This window comes from Anomalospiza imberbis, chromosome 2 (assembly GCF_031753505.1).
Source record: "Anomalospiza imberbis isolate Cuckoo-Finch-1a 21T00152 chromosome 2, ASM3175350v1, whole genome shotgun sequence".
Classification (NCBI taxonomy): Eukaryota; Metazoa; Chordata; class Aves; order Passeriformes; family Viduidae; genus Anomalospiza; species Anomalospiza imberbis.
The window spans coordinates 38,756,038-38,780,913 of NC_089682.1; the positions used below are offsets into that span (position 1 = coordinate 38,756,038).

Here is a 24,876-nt window from a genome sequence, read left to right on the forward strand (position 1 = left end):
GGCTTACAAGAGCGGATGAGAGTGTAAAATTGTCCAATTTCCAAGATACTTAGGGGCTTATGTGCCATTGTCAGGAGGAGAAGCTTTTGTAGATGTTCATGTTTCTAATAATAATCTGCATCTTGAGCTGCATGAATGCTTACAAAAATAACCCATATTCATTTAGAATCCTAAATGGATTCAAGGATCTTTGGGGTTTAGACTGTTTTATGCTTTTGGAATTTTTACCCATTGTGATGGAACCTAAATGGAGATAAAACTAAAACCTGCATTTAGAATGGGCTGAAAGGGAATGGTTGATACGATGTAATGGAGCTTGAGAATAAATGAATCAAAATGAGAACCAAGAGCTTAAGTGAGCATTTAGCTGTGCAGGCAAAAAGGAAGAAAATTATCTTTAATGTGTAGGAGAAGCTGCAGAAAGATTTATTTATGATCTGGATTAGGAAGGCTATGGAAAGGTCAAACAAAAATTACATTTTTACTATAGGCTTGACTGACAGGGGGATGCTGGTGATGCAGTGCTTTGGTGGATAGACAAAGAGGTGAATTTTGGCCATGTTAAGCTGATGGCATGCCAGCTAGGTGAGCTGTCTCTCTATCAGTGAGACAGCTGTGGTACAAGATTAGGTACAGGAAAGGCCAGGAGTGGGGAGGTTAATCTTGGATTTGACAATACAGCTACTTGTGTATTGTGTTTCGTAAATACTTTTATTAAACCTGTATAAAAATCATTAAAAAAAACCCCAGGAAACCCCCAAAAGCCAATGACTGTGACAAGATATTTTTGATAGGGGTGCATTTACTGTGGGTTTCATCACTTAAAGTTGAATCTGCTACCAGAAGATGTTCTTGTATCTTCTCTGGCTTACAACACGGGGTTTGATTCGTGTTTGAAGGGAGACAGTGATCCGCTAAATAAATTGCCAGAATGTTTGCCTAACAGATCAGATTGACCTTCATACATGGTTTAGGCTCACAGTTTGACTGACAGGTTGCACTAATTGGAAGCAAAAATAGAATGTCATTCCTGCACTGTTTTTCTACTTCCTTTCTTCTGATGTTGTGTTCTGAGTCTTCTGCATCACACTGAGCATACAGTTCAGTTTTTCCATCTCCGTGTTCAGAGAAGATGTTTTTCTATATGATATTTTCTATTTTATGGAAAACTAAAACAGAGGCTTTGCCAAGTACACAGTAAATAAACTGCTTAAAGAATGTGATGATACAGTTGGCTTAATTTATATGTAAATGTGAGCAATGCTGTTTTAGATTACAGCAGCTAATTGCTAAATAGGAGTCTCATACATATTGGCTTTTGAAGACTGGAGTCTGAATATTTAAAACTGAAAAGTTTTTTTGCAAGAAAATTTGATTTTCTGAATGACATTTGAGAAACAGGTTGTGTTTCTTTGGGTTTTTTGTCCTTTCCTTCCAAGGAGTGTTGGTTTTCAAATAACTTTTCAGGAGCTCTGATTTTCTTATTTTTCACTGTAATCAAACCTGCTATCATTTCTATTCATGCCCTATATTTTTATTTATCTTAGCTTTCCTTGCTTGCAGTAGCAGAGCAGCATCTATTGCTTTGAAGAATGTCAACAACTTGTCAGTCATGAATGATTTTGTGTTTGGTTATGTTTTATCTGTGAGAGTATCTTTTAAGGTGATATTTCTGGAGGAGAGGAGAGAAGCAGAGGGAGTTGTTTGTAGGTATCAATGAAGGCAAAATTTTTCCCAGTGTGCTGATGGTGTTTTCTTCCAAAACACACATTAGGGTGTCCCACTGTTTATCTTTGGTCCAGTGGCAAGCATAACAATGTACTTTAGCATGCTCTTTCCCCTGGCTTCTATTTAACTTTCTCATTCCATCAAAGGCAATCTTGAGTTTAAATGCCAGGAGAGGTAGTGTTCATTTTGTGGAAATGGGATTTTGAATTGTCATCTGCTGGCTATTTGAGTGCTCTGAATAAGCTGAGCTTTTGTGGAACTGGGAGACATTTGAGGAACTGAGAAACAGTTTTTCATGGCAACATTGCCTCATCTGGGAGGGAAAATTTGAGTTAAGGAAGATGAACTGTTTATAAACCAAAGTTATAAACTGTTGTGCAAAGACCAGGATAGTTGTAGATTTCCTGCTTAGGAGCAGATCATCCCATGGAAATTAGGTCAGTAAAAGCTCAGTCAGCAAAGTTTGACCAAGAGTTGTGATGCTGCTACCTGTGAAAAAGACACAAGTAAAAGTATGGACACGGGGTGACATAAAAGAAATGAGAAGAGTACCAGGGAATAATTAAATTTTTTTTCAGGTAGAAAAATTCTTGAATTGCTTTGTGGTTAAAAGAAGCTTTACTGGTATGAATTTATTAATGTGACCATATATTGTTAGAGGTTTAAATTCTAGTGCTTGCTGTGCAAGATACAATTTTATTCTATAAGCACATACAAGTGTGCTATTGCATATCAATTTCTCTGGGAAAATATTAACTTTACTTTTTTCTAATGATAAAATTGAGGAAGGCTTTGTACTGTACAGAATGTGCTTTTTGTGGCATTTAACACATTTGCTTTTTGTCTGTCGATACGTACTGGAGATCTCCAAGGCAGGCTGAAAACAAATTAAGTATCCATTTATCAGGAGATGAATGGAAATGAATGGTTGTGATACAGGTTGGTGCAGAAGAGAGCAAGGATTTAAAATGAATTTATTCCCCTTTCACTAACAGGAAAATTACTGGAGAAGGGTAGCTCTGAATCAGTTTAATGCTTGCTAGGGATGTGACTTTGAGGCATGTTATGAACCTCTTCATCAATGCCAATTAGTTAATCTGATTTATGATAGCTCATATGCCAAAATGTCAGCAAATTTACATTGCAACCATATGAACATCTGATCCACTGCCTTCTCACTGGTGGCAGCATTAGCAAAGCACCCATCTACATGGACTCACCTGAAAGGAAAGGAGGGAATGGGTGGGTGTTGGAAAGCCAAGCTAATGGAAACATTAGAACAAAATTCTTATTTTAAATAGCAGTGAATAAGGTAAAAATATGTTGAGTAATTTTTACAGTGTTTTTCTTTTACTGAGTTAAGTTAATGTTGCCTTTTTTTGAGTCCTAGAAAAACAATATTGCCTTCCGAAAGTGTCAGTAGCACATATATAATTTCCTTTAATATCAAACTAACATTCTTTGTTTCAGTTTCCAGTTCAGAGATAAAGTATATGGTCTTGTTCCTATGTTCCACTGGCATCTTATTTCTAATAGCACAGGCCTTGTTAGAAAATGAATGCCACTTTATTTCGGGTATTTTCAAAGACAGCCACTTCATAGAAAGAAAACAGAATTTTCTAAAGTCAAGGACAAAATCTTCTTGAATCACTCGTAGCCTTTTTAAAATTATGGTCTCACAATACCTGCTCCTCTAGTAATCCCAGATCACAAAAACCATTTAAATAAAATGTGTGCAAATATAGCTGATAATTAAGCCATGAACACAGAATTCTTGAGGATTCTGTATCTTTTTCTATCCCTAACTAGTTATTCATCCATTAGCGGTTAGTGCCATCATTATAGGTTACTGCTAGGAAATCCACCTCTGTAAGTTTCTAATTGTCTATTTCTGTCAAGCTTGGGAAAACTTGAGCTTCAACACATTTAGCCACTGAAGATTTAGGACCTGATACAGTTTAGTTGCTTGGTCTATGTTTTCAATTCCTGCTGATGTGACTGAATTCAGTGATTCAAGATGCTGTTGTATTTTCTTGCCCACATGAGACTGATTATACAGCAGCTCCTCTGTCAGGAAAGGTCACACCAGTTATGTCAGGCACATCCATAACTTTTAAAATATGTTTATAGCTGGTGTCCCTTGTACTTACAGCGAGCATGACACGTGTGAGCATCTGATGGTGCATCTGACAGATGCAAAATTCCTGAGCACCCATGCTAGGAGCTGCAGAACAGTTGAAATAATAGCCAGTTAATCTGAACTTCTAGTGTATTATATATATTCTGATAAAATCCCTTTCGTTTGACTGTTTTCTCTCAGAAAAGTGCATTGTATTGATAGGAGAAAATATGTATGGAATTTTGGTTTATTTGATATTTGAATAGCTGAAACTCTAGAATTTGATATTGAGACACATATGGTTGTTTGTCCTTGTATGTAAAGGCTATTTCAAGTTTTGCAGAGAATTTATAAGTAGTCTTGTTGAGACACAAGTCCTTCATTCTCTCTTCTATATCTGTTGTGCTTTCCTGCTCAGGATATTCTTAGCTTTATCCTTTTAATTTACTTTTTTGCAGTTATACTTAGAAACAAAACTTTAAAAGCACCCTGTTTTTTACTGTATTTCATGTACTGATGGACGCTAACAGCTTTTGTCTTTCTAATAGACAGAATTAATGATCTGGGAGCATCGTCACAAGGGAAATTGTTCAGGGTCAGAATGCTCTATCCATTTGAATTTTCTTCTACTTTTAACTCGATAACAGATAACTTCAGCTTTTAAATTATGAACCAGAACTTATGAGTCAAAAGACCCTGAGATGACTAAAAATATAAAAAACACTTTTTTAAAAGGAAAAAACTAAAGAGGAAGTGGGGGGAAGGAAGGTGACATTCTTTTTTTAGGAGCGATCTCCATTTTCAAATTACTGTTTAGACTATGAAGGAAGCTTCTTTTGCATATCCTGCTCTTCATCAAATTTAGTGCAGCTTTTAAATATATTTTGTCTGAGATGCCATAGGCATAGTATGCCATAGGCATAGTATGCCATAGGCATACTAAAAATGAGTTTTTAGGTCTTGCCTCAGATTTTCTTTCCTCCTGTTTCTAAGGACAGGAGCCTGTTCCTGGGAGGAGCTGGCTGGTGATACCTCAACATTTCGTAGGTTACTGACAGCACATACACTAAACAAATCCCTTTCATAAAGCATCCTCGAGGGATTATTAGCGTTTAGAGAATAGCATTTTCTTGCATGTGGTCCGTGGTGCCACTGCCCCGTTGGCTCTTGTAGGTGTTTGAAACAAAGCAAGACTGCAGTGATCTGAAGGATTCCGGCATCTGCTAAACTTTCTCTTTGAAATACTCCCACATCTCCGTTTTCATTCCCTCATATGTACTTTAGGCCCACCACTGCACTGCTCTGCAACTCTCTCTGCCCTGGAGATAGTGTGGAAATGTGCATGAGCCCATTAGCCTGACAGAAGAGGTAAGGGTTACATCCTCCCTGCATTCCTTTTGAGTCTGGCAGTGGTGACATTTAGGATTCTTACCTTTGACCCGAAGATTTATAATCTCAGGAGCTGTAGAAAAGCAATTCCTTTAAATACTTTTGTTTCTCTGCACTCCTGGTTTAAAAGCCGGTGGAAATAAAATCAGTGAGATGGCTTTAAGTATGAGGCATAACAAAAAGCTGCCGATTTCATTCCAGAAACAATAGGAGGCATTAGTAGTCCTCCCTTACAGAGAGAAGCTCTTTTGTCCGCTAGATATGAACAGGATGGGGCTTTCAGAGGCACAGCCCTGCAAAGACAGCTGGGCTGCTGGCTGCCCTGAGCTGCCACTGAATGCCGCAGTCTCTTCCAAGGAAGCAGAGGAAGGAGTTGCTATTAACAACCATAACGACCTTATCAGATCAGTCTCCGTTTCAAAGGGATCCTGCCACTCTTCCAGTAGCTTCATGAAAGCTGGCATCTTCTTCCTTTCCCCCAAGGAGTTAGCATTTCACGGAAGTCTCTTTAACCAAGGAGCAGACAAGCTTGGAAGTCCTTGTATTGTTTCACCTTTACTGGCAGCTCCAGAAGGATGAGTATGCTGTAGGCATATCTCTGAGTATGAGAGCTGAATATTCGTTGAATCCCGGTGTACATTTCTGTCTCTGAGAAGGCTTGTTGGTGAGGCAGGTTGTGGAAATCCTTTCTAATCGCTCTTTTTCTTACTAAGGGCAAAAGTCAAGCTATATTTCTTTCATTCAGAGTTGAATCTCAAGTGGACAATAATTACAGCAAGCCTTTTGCAGCAGAAGCTGCTGATCACAGTCCCAAAATGCTTCTTGTTTCATAGCTTTGCAATAGAAAGCAGTCAGTCTTCTCTATAATTTTTTTTAATTTCACAAAGTTTTTGTGCCTTTTTTTTTTTTTTTTTGAGAGGGCATTTAATGACCCTACCTGTCATGATAGATAGAAGGCTAAAAAGTTTGGAAACTAGAGGAGCACAAAGGTTTCACTGTATACTGAAGAGAAGTCTGGGTGTTTCCTTGCATTGTGTGATTTGCACTCAGACCTCTTTTCTCAGATGAAGTTGCAGGGGAGAATTCATCCAGGACTTTTACTTCCATAATTTAAACAGTTTCAGAACAGTGGTTATGCCAAAGCTGTGACCTGAGATCATGTCTTAATTTTCAGGCAGGCAAAACCCCAGGACCTTTTGCTTCGTGCCCCACTGAATATGCATGCCTGACTGCTGGAACTTAAATGCTAACAGTGTCAGCTCTTTCTAGACAGCTTTACTTCGTGTTTATGTGCAAGGTGAATAATGACACGTGCAGAAATGTTCAAACTTACTAGCTGAGAGTCAGAAAAGAGCAGGCTTGAAAACTGTCATGCTGTTTGTTGTGAGATCACTACTGTGAGGTAGCAGAGTAAAGGCAAGCAAGCTTGGCTTAAATCCTTGTTGCAGAATTGTGGAATTTTTTAGATTGTGAAAGGCCCCTAAGGCTGAGTCCAACTTCATTCAGCACTGCTGAGGTCACCACTCACCCATGTCTTAAAGTGCCACATCAACATGTCTTTTAACTGGTTCCAGGGGTAGTGATTCCACCACTTTCCTGGGCAGTCTGATCCCTCACATTAGCCACTGACTCACACCTCCAGTATGTACATGCAAGACTTTCTTGTGTCCTCATTTTTAAATTCTGTGAGTGAGACTTACAGAATTGCATAGATCCTCGTTTGCATATCCCCGAGGATATGACTATCCTCATTTCCTTACATGTGCAGAATTCCAATCGAGCAGAGTTAGGTGAGAAATAGGTCCTTCTGACATCACCTCCCCAGATCTGTTGCATTTTCACAAAAGCCTGAGGAATGTATAACTTGTTCAGCTTCATGTTGTGGAAGCATTATCAGTAATCTTCTCCTTCCCATCTGTGATTCTGAACTCAACATCATTTCCTTGATATTTCAGGCTCTCTAATTCATTAACGTTTAGGATATGTAATAAGGGTCAACATTTCTACAAGCACAAGGAATTCAGCAAGATTACAGGATTGACTTTGACAATGTAGATTTTCAAAAGATTCACTGAAATCTGAGGTGCTACATGAAATACCTGCGGGGTTTCTTAATTGGTGGAGATAACTTAAAAGTGAAGAGACTTGGTATTTTCAGAAAGCATTGCTGTATTACCAGTTTTTTCAAGAAGAATGACAGAGTTCATAAACATTGGTGAAAAATTATAAATTCTTTCTTGTTTGGCAGCTAGGACAGCCAAACAGGCAGGACTATAATTGTTTAAGATCAGAATGTTTTTCCAGTTTGCAACAAAACTGCAATATGAATTTACTGTATGGCAATTTTCCTCTTGCACAGCAGTATCAAGAAAATACAAGGTTCATCTGAGTACTGTACAAATGTTTTGTGGAAAAAATGAGTATTTTTAAGGACTCTAATTACTAGTGTGGATTTTGGAATGCAATTGTTCTGTAGTATGCAATTCTGTGTTATCTGAAAATATTTTACCTCTCTGGTTAAATATTGGTTCTATTTATTATTTCAACATTGTATGATTTTTTTTCTTTCCTCTGGGGACTTTCTTTACATTTTTATCAGCTGAATAAATGAAGTAATTCACAAACCAAATGCCTCTTGCTCTTGATGGCTTTAGGGGACCTTGTCATTCCCTGTAGCCTTTTCTCAGGCCCAGCTGTGTGGCTCTGAAATCACTTGGCTGGTAATTAGGTATTTATCAGATTGTTTCTGAAAGGGGATGAGACAGCTATCTGACACAATTATCTTTGAAAATTGAATCCCTCTTTTCTGGTGCTGCTGAGGACATTCAAAGATACTGTGAATGCTTAAAGCTTAATGCCTTTGAAAAACCCTTGCTTTTTTACATCAGGTATAACAGAAGTCAAAATTCAGTTAAAAGGAGTGGTTTGTTTTTGTTGGGTTTTTTTTAACCTTTCAGACGCTGGATTTTCTTTCTATCAAATGTTTATTTTCTAGTGTGAGTCTACTTGGAAGCACTTTTGACAGCAGCCACTTCTTCAAATGTCCACTACTTAATAGTGTTTGAAAGCTGTCAGTATTTCTTACAAATCAAGAAACTACGAATTGCATCAAGGCATTAATAATTTTTTTTCCTGTTAAAAAAGTGATAAGTGTATAGTTGTAGAGAACACGGTTCCCAAACACTCCCTTGAAAGTCTTGGTAGCTGAGACACGAGTCTTTTGTTTAATTTGCCAAAGGACAAAAGGAGATAGTGCACCAGTAATGCAAAGTATAAGAGTTTTTGCATTATTAACATCAATCCTTGGTTGTGCATAAAATTTTTAAACATTTTGCCAGGTTTTAAAATTTTTGTGGTGGAAAACACTGGCCTCGTTACACTGTTACTGAATTTCTCATGTATTTAGATTATTTTCAAAAGATAGCATTTCTTTCAAGTTCCAACCTCCTTGAAGGAAGCTATTTGTTTGAACTGGAGGTACTTTATTCTCACACCAATTATGTGCAAAAGGAATTTGTAAAATGGAAAGTGGAATTATCTGATCTAATAGGAGTCAGGCACCACTTTCTTCCTGGCATTTAGTAGGAAACTTCTGAATTGAGAAACTCCCATGCTTGAGAAATTATGAGAAAATTATTTCATACCATACATGCTTTCTTCTGAGTATAGACAAGTATATGATGTTTGGCAGTCTTGCAATTTGGGTTCAAAATCATGTTAAAGTTTTATTTCCTGGTTGTTGAATCACAAAAAAGGAAAAATCTCACTATAACAAGGCAAAGATTTTTAAATGTAGCAACCTTATAGAGAATTAACTTTTTAATCATTTTTAGTCTCATGACTATCTGCAATTTTTTTGCAGAGACTTTGCCTCAGTTAGTGATTTGTTGGCTTTTACTTTCCCTTTGCTGCTTTATATTTTGAATGTGGTACCACATCCAAATCCAAGTCTGAATTCTATTCATTTTGTCATAGGGTTTTCTGTAGTGCTGTTAGTTACTACAGGATTTGTTTCCCATTTGCTTGTTTGTTCTTATTAATAGACAGGGCCTAATTGTGCAAAAAGGGAGACCCAGGCTGATCACAGGCAATAAAATTTTGAAAAATATCAAACTGCATTAAAACCCACCCCAAGCAGCTGTTTCAAAAGTCTTGTGTTTTGGAGTTTGCATGGAGCCAGTCAGCTGAAGCTGCTGTTGATGGTAGTTCTGTTCCTTTGGCAGGCTTATTTTAATTATAGAGAAATTCTGTTTTCTCTGAGCGTGAGTTATGTGAGGATGCCTGGTTACTATTGGGAAGAACAACCCAAAGTGTCTCCTTGCTCTAGGTTTGAAGTAAATTTTATGAGACCAAAGATCTCTAAAGCCCCATCACCTCTTTGTCTCACTCAGGCACTTTTGTGTACACACACAGACCACCCTGCACTTTTAAACTCTTAGCTAAGACCTTGATGTCTCTCCCTCTCTTGAATAGCTTATTGAAAGTGATGACACACATGCTCTTCACTTCTCCCCTCTCGTCCCCCAGCTTTTAGCTATATCAGCAGTTTCCACAAAAAAAAAAAAAAAAAAAAAGCTAATTAGCAGAATGAAATCACTTTCTGGATTTGAGGGAAGTTTTGTTCAGTGAATTCACTGGTGACTGTTACCAATTACCTTTTGGCCTCTGATTGCTCCCCTGAGAGTGACTGAAGATAAAATAGAGAACAAAATCTGCAATACCGAGGGTCTCTGCAAAATAATAGTCTGCAAGTTAGAATTGATTTTTGCATTCCCGGGGAATAATCAACCTGAACACAACTATCACAGTGATGACAGGCCATAGCTTACAACATTGCATAGCATATTTAAATGTTCATCTATCTGCTTGTTCTCTTTCCCTGTGGGATCATAAGGTTATTCCCTTAAAAATGTCATCACAATCCTCCTCAACTTTCTATTTATTGACAGTGAATTGAGGGCTTTTCACAGAATAAATGACTTTTGTATTCATATTATATTTTTTTCTATTAAGCCCTAAAGAACATCCCCAGCATGCTATCTTAATTCAATCTGCCCCTGCACCAGGACCATTTGATGCTGACAGCTTTTTCTAGTTACCCTGCGCTACAACTTCTAAGCATTTTGTGACCAATTTTCAGTGAGAAAGGCTTTCTTCATTTAGGGCTGGACACTTTATAATAGTCTATTGCCAAAAACAGAATATGGATTGCTGATTTTGATGCAGTGTTCCTAAGCCTGGAAGCAGGATAATTAAAGATGAGGTGGGGAGAGGATAATTTACTTGCTTGGGACTGTGACTTATCACGTTTTGCATCTAAGGATGGAGTAACCACATTTATCCAGGCTGCCTATTCTACTGTGCATTCACCCTTAGAGAAGTTTTTTTCTAAGTGGAGTTTCTGTGTTTCTTCTTGTGCTTTTAGCCCTGTCAATGGCTACCACTGCCAAGAGCTTGGCTCTTTCATTCCATCACAGCAAGGATTGTCTCACATGGATCATATTCTCCAGTTTTTCTGCTGACTGAGGAGTCCCAGCCTCTTCCCAAATGACAGATTTTCCTAATTCTTAATCTCTTAATCATTTTTGTGCCCCTCTGCTGAATTTGCTCCACTGTCAGTCTTGTACTGGGGAGCCCAATGCTGAGTAAATCACCCCAGGCGTGGTCTTGCCTCTGCTTAGGAGAGGGAGAAGGAGGAACTCCTACCTGCTGTCAGAGCTTTCCCAGATTAGTCCAGGATACCTTTGGCCTTCTTTTCTGCAAGAGCACATTGCTACTCAACTTTTTGTCTAGGAGGAGTACCAAGTCCTTCTTGGCAGAGCTGCTTTCCAGGTAGATGCCCTCTAGGGTATACTGGTGCCTTAGATTCTTCCTCATCCAGTGCAGGATTTGGGATTATTCTTTCAATTGAATGAGATTTTTCTAACCTGCAGAGGTCCCTCTGGATAGTGGTACAACCATGCTCCACTCTTCCCAGTTTGTCACCTTCAAACTTGCTGAGGGTGTAATCAGTCCTACCCAGTCCAGGTAACTGGTAAAAATATTAAACAGAGCTGGACTCGGTTTTAAACAGTAGCAGCCCTTGGGATGTACTGCAAGGGACTGGATGTACAGCTGGACTTTGTGATGCTGATAACAATCCTTTAAACCTGACAGTTCAGGCAGTTTTCAGTCCCCCTTGCTCTCTGCTGATCTAGTTTGTACTTCATCAGCTTCTTTACCAAGATCTTATGGATAAAGCATCAAAGGCCTTCTTATAGTCAAGATAAACAATACCCACTGGTCTCCCCTTATCTACCAAGCCAATCATTACAGGAAGCTTTCAGGTTGCTTAAATACATTTTTTTCTTTATAAAACCATGCTGACTACTGATCGCCTTCTCGTCCTTCCGTGCATATGGAGATGGTCTCCAGAATGTGTTCATACCTCACCTTCTTAGGGTTTGAGATGAGGCTAAGAGGCCTGCTCTTCACTGTATCCTTAATCCTGAAGATAGGAGCAACCCTTGCTTTCTTCCGGTTCTCAGGAGTCTCTTCTGTGCATCTGTCAAGGAACTGGTGGCAGAAAAACTGGGTTTTTTTATCATGTCTGATGCCTCAGACTGAGCTTAAGTACAAGGGGGTGAGCATAGACACAACTTCTTTTTAATTTTAATTATAGTAGATGAACCATTCCTGTGGTATTGCTTAGGCAGTAAAAATACCATATAGAAATCAAGTCAGAATCTGGGTGAGACTGTTATGCATACAAGTTTGTCACCTGCCAGCTTACAAATGTAAATTGAACACATTCAATACATTACTATTATTAATGACAAATATTTTACTCTTGGATTTCTCACTGCATTAAAAAAAGCAAGCAAACCACAGCTTTAAGTGCAAATTTTGCATCATAGCTGTTAAAACCAATTGTTACCAGTTGGTTCTAAAAATGCAAATGTCTAGGAATACTAAAAGATTAAATAAGATGAGCTTCATGAATGTCTGCTGAAATTGTCACTGAAAGGGTGACAGTCCGCATCCATAGATGTGTTATACTGATAACTACTCTGGTTTAAATAAATTTATGTTTTTGAGCTGCTTTCATCTTGGTTGAGTAGATTCACTTTATAGCAAAAAAGGAGCTAACCAGACTTTTCTCCCTAGTTCATCATCTCTGTCATTTTTGTTCCTAAATGTACAGAGTTGAGACAATATAGGGCAGAGCTTCCTTTTGGAATATTAAATAAATTTAGTTTAACATAGACAGGATGTTTAAAATAGTAAAGGGAAGTTCTTAATTTCAGTGATCTATAACTGTACTGATGTTGAGACACAGGAGAGGACTAAGTTTAGAAGTAGTGTCAGTCTAAACAGAGATGACCAAATAACTGGGTGTCTGACTAATAGGCAAGGGAATTGAAAGTAAGGGAAGGACCACCCACTACCAGCAGGCCTAAAAATGCATGACAAGCTTTAAAAAATTCCACTTCAAAAATAGCTAACCTTGTTTCAGAAGGAATATTTTCTATTGTTGTTTTCTTCTTTTGGTGAAAGTTTACTAGTCCACTCCTAAATGGCTGGGTACAAGGCAAATCCAAATTCTGCCTTTCTGTAGATAAGCAATCCTCTTTAGCATAATATTTACTAAAGTGCATATATTTCATAAAGGGAAATTATTTTTACAAGTTAGAATCTTAATTACCTGACTTTTGTGTCCACTCTTTCTACTCAAGAGCCTATCAAAATCTAGTCTTAGGAAGCTGGTCACCTAAGAGAAGTATCAATAGTTATCAAATATTTTGGAAAAAAAGAAACCAAAATCCTTAAAGACATGAAAATAAAGCCAACATTGGTTTGATCTTGTTTATGCCTTTGCTTCTACACTGGCTGTAGTGATAAATAGCACTAGACTTTGGAAGTGGAGGAAAAAATTGATTGAACCTTTTCCCTGCATTTACCATGCTACTTCTTTCCCCTCTGGGCTTGTGCAGTTTAATTTGCCATTGATTCTTTAATGATTATAATGTCATAGAGAAGCCAGTGTTTATCTTCATTGTGTACTCTGGACAAGGCATTGGGTCTGAATCTTTTCTTGCACATTCTGGTGAGGGTCTGTGGCCATTTGATACAGAGTGAGGTGAGGTCTCAGGCCAGCTGAAGTGTCTGTGGTGAGTGCATCCTTCTCCTGTCACTGGCAACATCTAATTAGTGCCAGTCACTATTCTGCAGCATTAGTTTTGTAGGCCAGACACTGAAAAACTAATTGCAGAGAATTGCATCTGAGTCCCTTTGGCTGCAGTACATTTCTGGGTGTTTCTTCCATTGTTGTGTAGTGCAAGAATTGTGGCACTGTTGCAGTAGATGATGAAAAGAAAGATCTTGTTTCTCTTTTGCTGGACTCAGCCTCTATCTGATAAACCATTCTGATGACAACTCTTTCTACTTTATCTTTCCTGTGATCAGGGCTACTCTTTCAGAAGCTCTGTACCCCAAATAAAGAGAATTGGCCTCCTATTCAGGATTGTTTTCAAGGAATACCTAGAGGATTTGTTTTTAAACTGTAGACTAAAAAAAATGTTGTTTTCCTGTTAAAATTATTTGGCTTCATGAAAGCTGTTTTCACTGAAATTTTCTGTAAGAATATTATTTTTAATGATGGTGAGATTATTTCCAGCTTTAGAGTGAAATATATTTTAAGCATAAGCCTACAAGTAGAATAAGAGGGTAGAAAAGCTTTTAAGTAAACAGCCAAGCACATATTGTCAGAGCTCCCTGTGGAGCTCTGTCACATACAGAGATTAAAAAGAAGTCATAGTCTACCAGTTGAGTAAATGCAAGAGAGAGGTATGGAAAGACAAAATGTTGGATTTGTGCATGGCATACCTCAAAGAGAAGGTGAGTGCCATCAGGTATATTCCTGGCATTCACCTCTTCCCTGCAACTTTACTGTTGGGGTTAGTTGGCCTTGGCTAAAGATCAAAATTTATTTTTTATTAAAATAGAGTTGCATGGTGAGAAAAAAGACAAAAATTCAAATCCTCCCTCTCCCACCTTTCATGTTTTTCCAAGCCTCAACTCCATCTCTTCATCCTCAACTCTTCTACCTCTGCTACCCCACCTTTCCCTGGAGTGGTATCAGGGGGATGTGGTCAGTCCATAAGAGCTTCTCTATGCCTCTCATTCTTCCTCCTCATACTTTCCCTCTGCTGCGGCTGCTCTTTACTTTTGTCTGCCCCGGTCAGCTCCCGAATGCCTGGCTTGGGCTTCTCAGCTTTTCGTCGGGGCCGGGGCTTGCCGCAGTTTCCGGGCGCTTTTGCTGTCGCGCTCCGGGGTGGGCTGATGGCCGCGCTTTGCTGTGGGCGCGAGGGAAGAAACAAAGAGGCAGGGAATTCGTCCAAATCCGTCCGCGTGGCGGCTGGATGCTTTATTGGCTGCGAGAGCTGCGATGGAAAGGCTGCAGCCGCTCCCAGCTTCGCATGGACGCAAATGGCCTCGAGCATGCCGAGGAGTGGGATCAAATAGGGAAGGGACAGGGCGGACGGGGAGTCCTCCCGCCCAATGGGTACAGACATCGTGGTGATGACGTGCACTACAGCGACCAATGGGAACACGGCAGGGGCGGACACGAGACTTTGGGGTGAGTGGGACCACGAGAACGGGAACACAGGCACGGAAATCGCAGGAGTAGGGGAAAACTCGGGGGATGCACGAGGGTACAGAGAACTGGAAAACTAACAAAGGAAAAACCCATAATGTGAACCCAAACCTGGGATGCAACACTCTGCTCCAGAGTAGTTAGTTCCCATTGGCTGTAATCATTCAGGATAAACTTGTACCTGCATGGACTACAGCTTTCTCCATGGAACATTCACTGGGGGCCCTCTGTGGGCTGCAGTATGGATACCTGCTTTTCAGCATAGTCCTCTCCATGGGATGTAGGGGAATCTGTTCAGACACCTGGAGCACCTCTTCCCTCTCCTCCTCCTTCACCTCGGTATTCCTTTACCCCATATTTTAATGAGAAAACAAATATTGAAGTGAAAATGTTATTCCTCTAGTTTTGTTTGAAGAAGAAAAATCTAAGGGCTGCCTCTTCATCCTTGTGTTAGAAGCAACATTCAGTCTTGTGTTCATAGCAGAAAGTGAAGGTGAAGAAACAATAGGAATCTGAAACCAAAGTAGTAAATAGCTTTACAGAGTAAACCTATATTACTGTACAGAGAAAGAGATGGATATTCTAAGGGCCTGAGCCTGCAAATTTCAGATTTGGAGTCATACCATGGACAGCAAATACAGCAGCATGTAACACCTTGGCCATTAATTGCAGTTAACTCTGCCATTAAGAGATGTCAAGCTGTTTGCAACAGAAGAGCAGCCATATGAGTGATAGGGGAAATTAAAAGAATGAGAATGGAAGGAACAGGGAGTTGTCATGTGCAGTGTGGTTGAAATGAGAGAAAAAAATGAAATAAAGTATTTTGTAGGATGCAGGTAACTGTAATAGGAAATGGATTATTATTATTTCTAGTTACTAAGATAGTAGAGGCACGGGTACAACACAAAAAGAAAATTTAAAATGCAACATGTGTAGGAGATTGAATCTGTTCATATGAAACTTATTTATGCATTTTTGAACATCCAAAAATGTCAGGTGGCACTGAGTGCTCCCAGTAGTCATGCAACTCTTTAATCTGTAGTCATTAAATATGTATTAGGTTTACAGATTTAACTCCTCTGTCCCAACAGCACAAACAAGTGAAGTTTTCTTCACTATTACAATTATGTCTACTGGATTTTAAATAATGTAGGATTCATCATTCAAACTGGTCATCTCTGAATATACATTAACTACAAGGAGGACACGGAGAGTGAAATAAGTGTAGTTGTAAAATTATCAAGATCTAACACTATTTATTGCTGGAGTAGATTTTGATGTGTCAATGTACATCAGATTTACAGTTGCTTTATGGTCTCTGTTCGTTAGGTTCGGGCAATTTGGCGCATCTCATAACTTGACACTTAAAAACAGTGTCTCTTTTAAAGAGACATCTTGAAGAGAGACATCCTGATCTTCAGGATTATCAAGATCTTGACATGAACCCCAGATACTATGGAATGTATGCATTCACATGCATTTGGGTTTGTATTCAGAGAAAGGACCTTTAAAAAAACTAAACACTCAAAGAACCTCCCCCAAAACCAACCACTCAAAATGAAACAATCAGATTTGAGATTGTGTGTATTTAATTATCTAAGAAACATTTTACTGCTTTTAGAAATCTACTGAACTCATCTGAAAAACACCATATGTGTTTTAGGAAGCTTTAAAGGAGAGGCATTTGAACAGGCTGAAAACAAGGCCTGAGGCCCAGGGAAGCTGTGGGGTCTCCCCCTCTGCAGACATTCCAGACCCACCTGGATGTATTCCTGTGTAACATGCTCCAGCTAACCCTCCCTTGGCCAGGGACTGGACTGGATGAACTTCAGGGGTCCCTTCCAACCCCAACAATTCCATGATTTCTGGACAAGTCTATACTAAGCACTAACGTATAGGTGAAGAGTAAACAAATTAGTAGGATGAGCAGAGATGGCTTTTAAGCACCAGTAAAGCTGTGAATGCTCTTTAATTTAATTTTTTAAATTGGTGGCCAGAATGATGCATCTGAAAGTCAAATTTTGGTAAAAAAATATTTTTATTTTTGATTTTTTAATTCAAAATATTGTCTTCCTTCATTAAGAGTCTATTTTCCTGTCAATCAGATGAGTTTTCTGCCCTTAAGAACATAGAAACTCACCAGAAAATTGTCTTGACTGTCCAAGTTATTACTGGGTAAAATTATCCCTAATCTTCCTTCAGCAAAACATAATTTCATAAGAAGACTAAAGTGAAGTTTTAACCCTGCTTTCATAGTAAGTTGAATAGTCTTGACAGTGTTTTCAACTTATGCAAGGGTTTAAGTATTTCCAGCACTGAGATGGATTAAACATGTACTTAATTATCCTGCTGAAGTGAGCAATTTCTTTAATAACTTAACCAAACAACTTGCAGCACTTTAAAACACATATGTGCACTACAGGGCTCCTCATGTCTCCCTTTAAAACATCTGGTTTGGGGTTGTCTGCTCTGCAAGGATAGCTGATATTCTGGTTGTGGTTTTCTAGTGCCTAACTGTTAGATAATTTGACATTGTTTTAATAGTTAAGCTGTATTGAAACCAGCGTTCTTCATAGAGTTACTCTGGACAAAAATATTTATAAGTACCTCAATTTGTCATTAATTCTTCTGTTCTTATTTCCATGGCGTATCGCAGGTGACATTTACGTCAGCGCTGCCGAGCTGGTGTAATGCAAGGAGGGACACATCATGAAATGGAAACATTATCCTTTTCTGGCTGTAGTAGCTGTATTCAGCCTTTCCAGATGCCATCAGTTACTGGGCCAGCTCATTCCAGGTAGGTACCTTTTATTTAAACATAAATGCTCATGGTTTGTTTGTTGTTCATGTGAGTGTGTGCATGAATATACCTGAAGTTCTCTCTGGGTGTTAAAACTTGTGTATGTGTGGAGTTAAGAAAGTTGAGAGACTATCTGCTTGAGTAACACACAGAATTTGGTATTTTAATTGTATTGTTGGTGCTGCAATGTTTGGGTTATTTTGACTGAAAAGGGAAATATAGAAAAGGAGTGGTATGAAAATATGAGAAGGCTAAGGTGGCTATTAAAGCATTCCTTTGATTAACACAGTTGGTGGGGGGAAGATATAGAATGCAGAAACAGACCTGAATATCAAAGAAAATTGGAAACCTATAGAGAACCTTCCTGAAGAAAGAGCAAAATAGCAGCTGGGGAATGCTGAAATGCAGTGTTTCAGTGAGGCCCAGAGATCAGGGATTGTCCTGGTGCTTGCATATAGTAATTCTTACCAGGGCAGAGGGGAGTAGTGTGTATAAAAATGGCAATATACTGCACAAGTTTATGAAGAAGGTGGTGGTAAAATAGGGAACCTGTATCACTTCAGCAAATAATGGAATTGTGTTCTCGTAACACAAAGGAAACAAAATGTTGTATTGGGTTTTTGTTTAAGAATAAATCTCTAAAAGCAGCTTTCGAGTAATTCTGAATAATTTTCAATATTTGTAAAGAAAAATCTAAACAAACTTTGTTCAGTTCCGCTAATCATGTACAGCTTCTCAGGAAAACACAATAACTATATAGAAAATAAGTGACATGCTGGTGTTTACTTGTTGCTTTTTCTGCTTTCAATCTGAGTAATAATCTATAAGACTTTACTGGTTTAATTTCCATTTTGAATACATTGTGAATGCAGAATTTTGTGGCTGTGCAATTCTCTTCCTCAAATCTCTGGGCAGCTAGCTCAAATATAGACTACTGAATGAGAAGAGAAAGGAACAAGATTTCCTCAAGGATTTGTTTGCCTGTATTGAATGGTGGCTCACAGAAAAGAAAAGAAGGAAATGAATTATTGGGGTTTTTCCTGGTTTTGTTGGTTTCAAATGCAGAAAGACTCCAGAATAAAGGAATATGTAAGTTAAAATTATCATTTTAAAAGATTGACCTCGGGCTTCAAACATAATCTCAAAACAATTTACCTGTCACAAAAACATCTACTGCTCATTTTAAAAGGAATGCCTGCAGATCCAAATGTGTTTACTTGATAGCTACCTCCATCCACTTGCATTGGTTTCAATTTAGTCATAGTTTTGTAGTCTTTACTGAAAAGACTGTTTTCATTGTATTACTTTTTCCATCAAATTAGTGTCAGAATAAAATCACAGGTGGCATTTTGATTTTTGCTCCTGCTTTGTAATTTTCATCACAGACCTCAGACTTGAACCAAGAGATTACTGTACTTGGCCAGACATCAGCATGCTGAGCCTTGCTGGCAGGGTGCCAGGAGTGTGATTATCACAAAAGATCAACTAAAGCAGGATTATTTTTTTTTTTCCTTTAAGCAGTTCATCCCATTCATTTTGCTCTTTTCATGTCTATTCCTTACCAAAGGCATGTCTCTCTTAATTTTTTTTTCAATGTACAGAAAGAGAGAGAACTGTGAAAAATCTCAAACTTTTTCTTATATTTAATGAAGGAAAATGCAATAATGGTTCTTTAGAATTCTGCTGCAGCCATAAAAAAAAAAATTAAAAAATCAATAGAGCAATAGGTAATAGCTTTTCCTGAGGATTGCTAAAAACACTAAGCAGCTTAAATGTCTGTCATCATAGTACTAATAAATTGTGATATTTTATTACAATTTAAAAAGCGTGCTCTTAAAACAACAATTTAAATGGAATTATTTTTAGATCATGTTATTAGAAACCTTTAAAAAAATTAAATGATATGGTTTCAAACACTCCAATTCTGTCTTACCTAAAAATTGAAATTATTTCAACCTTTACTGATGATGTAGTTTTTCATATGAAATTAAAGTTATCAGAAATGCATTAGAGCTTACCCTCAGATCTTGAATACTCAGCTTCAGTAAAATGTGATGAATTTTAATAGTGGCATTATAACTTTGAAATATTTGTTGTAGTTTTTGTTGAATCTTTTCATATATTCTTGTTGAGTCTCACTCTTTTGCATATGGGGTCCACGGGGAAGCACTGTCTCCCCCCTTTATTAAAATCATGGCTGAGCCTTTCATCTCATGTCATTACGTTTTACCTCTAATTCACATATAAAATACACTCACAATTCCACTATGGCTGTCTCCTGAGGCATAAAGTATCTCTGCCTTGGCACATCTTTATTTAATCAGGGATTGAACATTATCTGGGAAAGATGTGATTTTTTTTTTTTCCTTGCCAGTTGCTCTGCATATTTTAAAGTGGAAAACTTGATAGCTGATTTTAAAGTGCACTGATCTAAGAAAACATGGCATTAACTAATGCCATATTATAATTAGATGCATATGTTGAGCTCTGTGTTTTCAGTCAAATCTTTAAAGTGTTTTAAAGTTACCAGTTATTAGATTGTCAAAAAAAGCCAAAAACCAAAAAAAAATCAAAACTATACATGACATACAGCAAAAGATGTTAATAGTTTGAAATGATTTTTTTTTTCTTTTTGACATCAATAACTGCAAGCTTACAAATTTTTGGACTGCTAATAAAGACAACAGGAGCATTCCTGCTGAATTTGGCTGGGTTGGGAGCCTGGTTCTTTAACAGCGAGTGTTGTGGAAAGTCTCTCCATCTGAACTGGGGGAGATGCCACTTGTGTTGTTTGTTGTCAATCCCTGAGCTTCACAGAGATACCTGCACAAAAGAAAGCTTTGTAAAAAACATGACGAATTTGTCAGCAAGACTGAAAAAAACAAAGAAAAAATTTTGAATGCTTCTGATAGATTATAATAGATTTTTGCAACAGAATTCTGTATAGGTCTTACAGAGAGGAAGATAATGAAAATACCTCTTTTGAACTGAGAAATTTTTGACAGGCACTTTTGGACCTCTATGGTTTACAATTACTGTTCATTGTTTCTCCAGAAAATAGGTTTTCTTTAAGAAATGCAGATATATAACATAGCATAAGATATATAAAACATACATCATAAAAGATAAACTTGAGAAATTATTCATGGGAGTAAGTGTAAAAAACCATAAAATAAACAACTCTCTTTGGCAGCCGCAGAAGCTAACTGAGGAGGATCAGTTCAGGATTTGACTTTTCCTGGGGCAGAAAGTAATATTTTAAATTTCTTTTTTCCTAATACTTCCTGGCTTATTACTGAAACATTACAGGAAATGAATTCACCATCCTACCTTGTTTGCCTGTTTTCAACAGGAGAGAGTTATTAATAATGAAACTCCCATAAATTCAAATTGCTTACTATAGCACCTTAGAGGCAGTGAAAAAGAGGCAATTGTTTTGGAATCTGAGTACTCTTTTATTAGAGCTTTTGTCAAGTCAATCATAATTCAGTAACATAAGTAACTAAATTGTTTGGTGTCTATTTTTTTTTTAACTTTTGTTAACTTTTTAGTACTCAAAATTTTGTCATCTTGCTAGAGAAAACAAGATTTGTGTTTTTGACTTGTAACATTACTGAACTTGTTCTCAGAATATGATACTTAGGATTTATATGTCTGATTGATAAATTTTAACAAGAAATTCCTTTCTTCTAATTTCTCTGCAACCTGTGAAGGTGTATTGAATAAAAGTTTCCTAGCACTGGAAGATCTTAATTTGCTGCTTCATGAAGAAAACCAGGGTCTTGTAACATGCATTCAGGCATTTTTCTGTACTTTTGAAGAGCCTAAATGGATTTTCAGTTAAATATTCAAAATAAATCTGTCAATTACTGAACAAGGCATTGAATAGATCAGATGAAGAATTTAGCTAGTTTTGTGGTTGCACAGGTCTTTTTCTGGGAATAATGTTTAAAAAAGGGAATGTTCAGCCAAACTTGACCAACCCATTCTGTCTTTTGACATGGTCTGAGAGTCAAAGCGAATTGAATGCTTAAATTTCATGTAAGCCCCTGATCATGAAGATGTAGAGGAAGAGTAAAGACTCATTGAGCTAAGAAAATTAAGTGATCTTGGCACTTCTTGAAGAGTGGTGGATATTGATATAAATTCCTTCATTTGGGAGGTACTTCAGGGTAGTTTTCACCTTTTCTGAGCAAGAGATCCAACAGCAAAGCTCATAGTAAAAAATAATGGCAGAGTTTGTGGTTTCTTGTTATAAATTTGTAGTATTTGAAAGTAAAGTGAAGTTGGTAACTGTTGTGAAATGAGCCAGTAAACGTACCAAAGCTTGGTTTTTAGGTCATAGGGAAAATAAGGAAAGGGCAGAAGTAAAAAAAAGCTAAACAAATACTTTGAACCTGAGAATGTGCAACTTTATCTGAGCTATAAATCGCTGAGTAATCTTAACTTTGAAGAAGGAAGGACACCATTTAAGAGAGTCAGATTTTCAAAAATAACTCCTCAAATTCCATGCAATTTCTATTTTTGTCCTTGAATCTGAGCCCAAAGAAAGATAACATTTATCTATATTTTTATTTAATACATACATATAGGTATGAGTTGAAATGAGTAGCTCAGATGTAGCTACTCATGGAATCAGGGAAGTCATTAGGTTGGAAGGCACATGGAAGTCATTTAGTCTGCATTGGATGTACTCTTTCTTTTGTTTTCCTTCCATGTGTACTCATGAACAAAAACAGGTGGGAGTCCATCACCCCTTGCCCTGCTGGCTGTGCTCTCATTAAGCATCCCACTATGCTGGTAGCCTCTCTAGGTCAAGGGCACAGTGCCAGCTCAAATCCAGCTCACCAACCAGGCTCCTAGATTCATCCTGACATGCTCTTAACTTTCTATCACACAACTTCTGCTGTAGAGAGCATAATCATGGAGGATCTGTTCTGTTGACAGATTGGAGTGGAAGAAATACTGTGTTTTGCTGTACATTCTCTAGTAATTTTGTTTTCACAGGCTTTATGAAGTGTCACTTCTGGCCATAAATTTCATTTTTGTGATCCTAATTTAATATAACAGTGACAAATGCATCTGTAAGTGATGTATAGCAAGGGGTGATTATTTAATATATTGCTTCCACTTGTAAGTGCCACCAAGTTTGTAGGTTGTGGAAGTCAAGGTCACATTAAGGGAGAATAGAAAGCCAGTTTAGGCCTTGCTGGGGTCAAGGAACATGTAGAAAGATGTGCTTCTACCATGCACATCCATTTAACATGAAACGGACAGAATGTTGTTGTCAGTTCAGAACTGAAAAGGTAAACCAAAACCCAAATCAAACACCCCTCATGTTTTGGCTAGACCCTCCAAAGGAAGGGTTTTATTTATGCTGAGTAAACAAAAAGAGAGATAAGAAATTAAGAAAAACTGGAATCTCTGCTCTGGTAAAGACCATGTTTGTGTTCCCATCTGCCTCTTGCTTTTCTCCTATCCCTGCAAAGTGCATAGGCCATCCTTAAACTTCTTTCTGAAAGAAAGAACTAGCACCTGAGATCATCTCATTTCACCACTGCTTTTTCTGTATGCATGTGCATATGCCTTTGTAAATATGCATAATGACATACAATTATCAGTTAGCAACTCTTAAGAACTGGAAAGTAATCTTGCCTTATGGAGCATTCAGCTTTCTTTGAAGTGCAGAGCAGTGTGTCATCCTTCCTTGTAGAATATTTTAAAAATTTCCTAATATTCATGGACTAATGCTAGATCCCATTATGTTGTGATACAATGTATTTGTTATCAAGGAAATATTATGATGTTTCCATGGTATGACATTACCATGCATAATTTCCGTTATGGCTGTACAAATGAGATTACTTAATAACATAAGAGATAATAATTTCTTGTTATCAGGAAATGAAAAGATTGTAGTAAATCTTGTATAATATTTTCAGCTAATATACCTACATAACAATCATGTAATTTTTTTAGTTATCCATCCCTGCTGATGGAAGTAAAAGGAAATAGCTAGTTTTTATGAATTTGGAGTATTGTGACCAAATTTTAGATACTTTCAGACTTGATTATGTGTTAGCTATTTTTTTACAGTTTTGTCATTTATCCATCTTTTTCAAAGTATTGAGATTTGTGTACTCAGATTTCTCATTTGTGGACTTTTTTTTGGTGTGACTTTAGGTTTTCCCTGTTGGGTGGTAGGTTTAATTTTGGCTTGTTTTTTAATTGTTTTGCGCTTTTTATGATTTTTTTTATTCTGACTCCTCTCCCTGCTGGAGAAGACAACAATGGTTTCTAATTCCTATTAGGTGAAATGTTGTGCCTGCAAAGAGGACATATATTAAAAAGGGGAAAAAAATCCCAGCGCGTGCTTCACTTTCCAGAGATTGTCACTATGTACACTGAGCTCTTAATAAATAAAAAGATTGCCAGCTGTACTTCAATTCGCAGCTTCTTTATTAGCCCTTAAAAAGAAATAAATAAAGCATGACACTTTATTTAATTGTCTGAATAGATGGAGACAAACCAAGAGGCACAGCCAGCTGCAAGACACTTAATGAAGAAATCCCTATTTTTAATCTAGCTGTAGAAGACACAACTCTTGTGCTTTGATGGTGTGGCCTTTGTGATGAACCTGGCTGGAAAACCACATGTGCTGCACCATCTTCCTAATTAAGTCATCAAAATGCACTGGAGCAACCGGAGTGGCTTGCGTAGACCAGGAGAAGTAATTTTAGTTCCTCTATTGCTTGGTTAATAGAAAATGGCACTGTTCTAGATTATGACTGATAGAGGTGAGATGCTACAGCTGCTGTCATTGTGCCTGTAGGTAGGTGTCTTTATAAGCTGTTTCTGTGTGTGTAAGAAGGAGTTTGCTTTGTCTTTCTTTTTCTCTTAATTTTCAAGGATGTAATTTCAGAGGCATTTTATATTTTTTTTTCCTTGAGAAGCTGATGCCTGTCATTTTCCTCAAAATATATTGATATTCTACTCATTTTGGATGCACTGAGAGCATTCACCAAAACTGATCTCAAAATTAGGTTTTGGGAAGGCTTCCCACTAAGATAAATTTTAAGATAAATGAGAAGAAAAAAATTTCAATCACAATCATGGGGCTAGAAAAAAGTTCGAGTGTATATAATGAGGACGTAAACAGTTTTTCTGTGTGGACTTGGTTGGCCCCAGCTGAAGATTTTGTAA

General features: G+C 37.7%; 1 protein-coding gene across 1 annotated transcript in view; it reads left to right on the forward strand.

The window, feature by feature from the left end:
* Positions 1-24,876, forward strand: part of ROBO1 (roundabout guidance receptor 1) — a 643,691-nt gene that overhangs the window by 26,707 nt on the left and 592,108 nt on the right. Inside the window, exon 2 of the mRNA XM_068180592.1 lies at positions 17,530-17,670. Coding sequence (XP_068036693.1) covers positions 17,583-17,670 — 88 coding nt within the window. The 5' untranslated portion in view covers positions 17,530-17,582. The remainder of the gene's footprint in view (positions 1-17,529; positions 17,671-24,876) is intronic.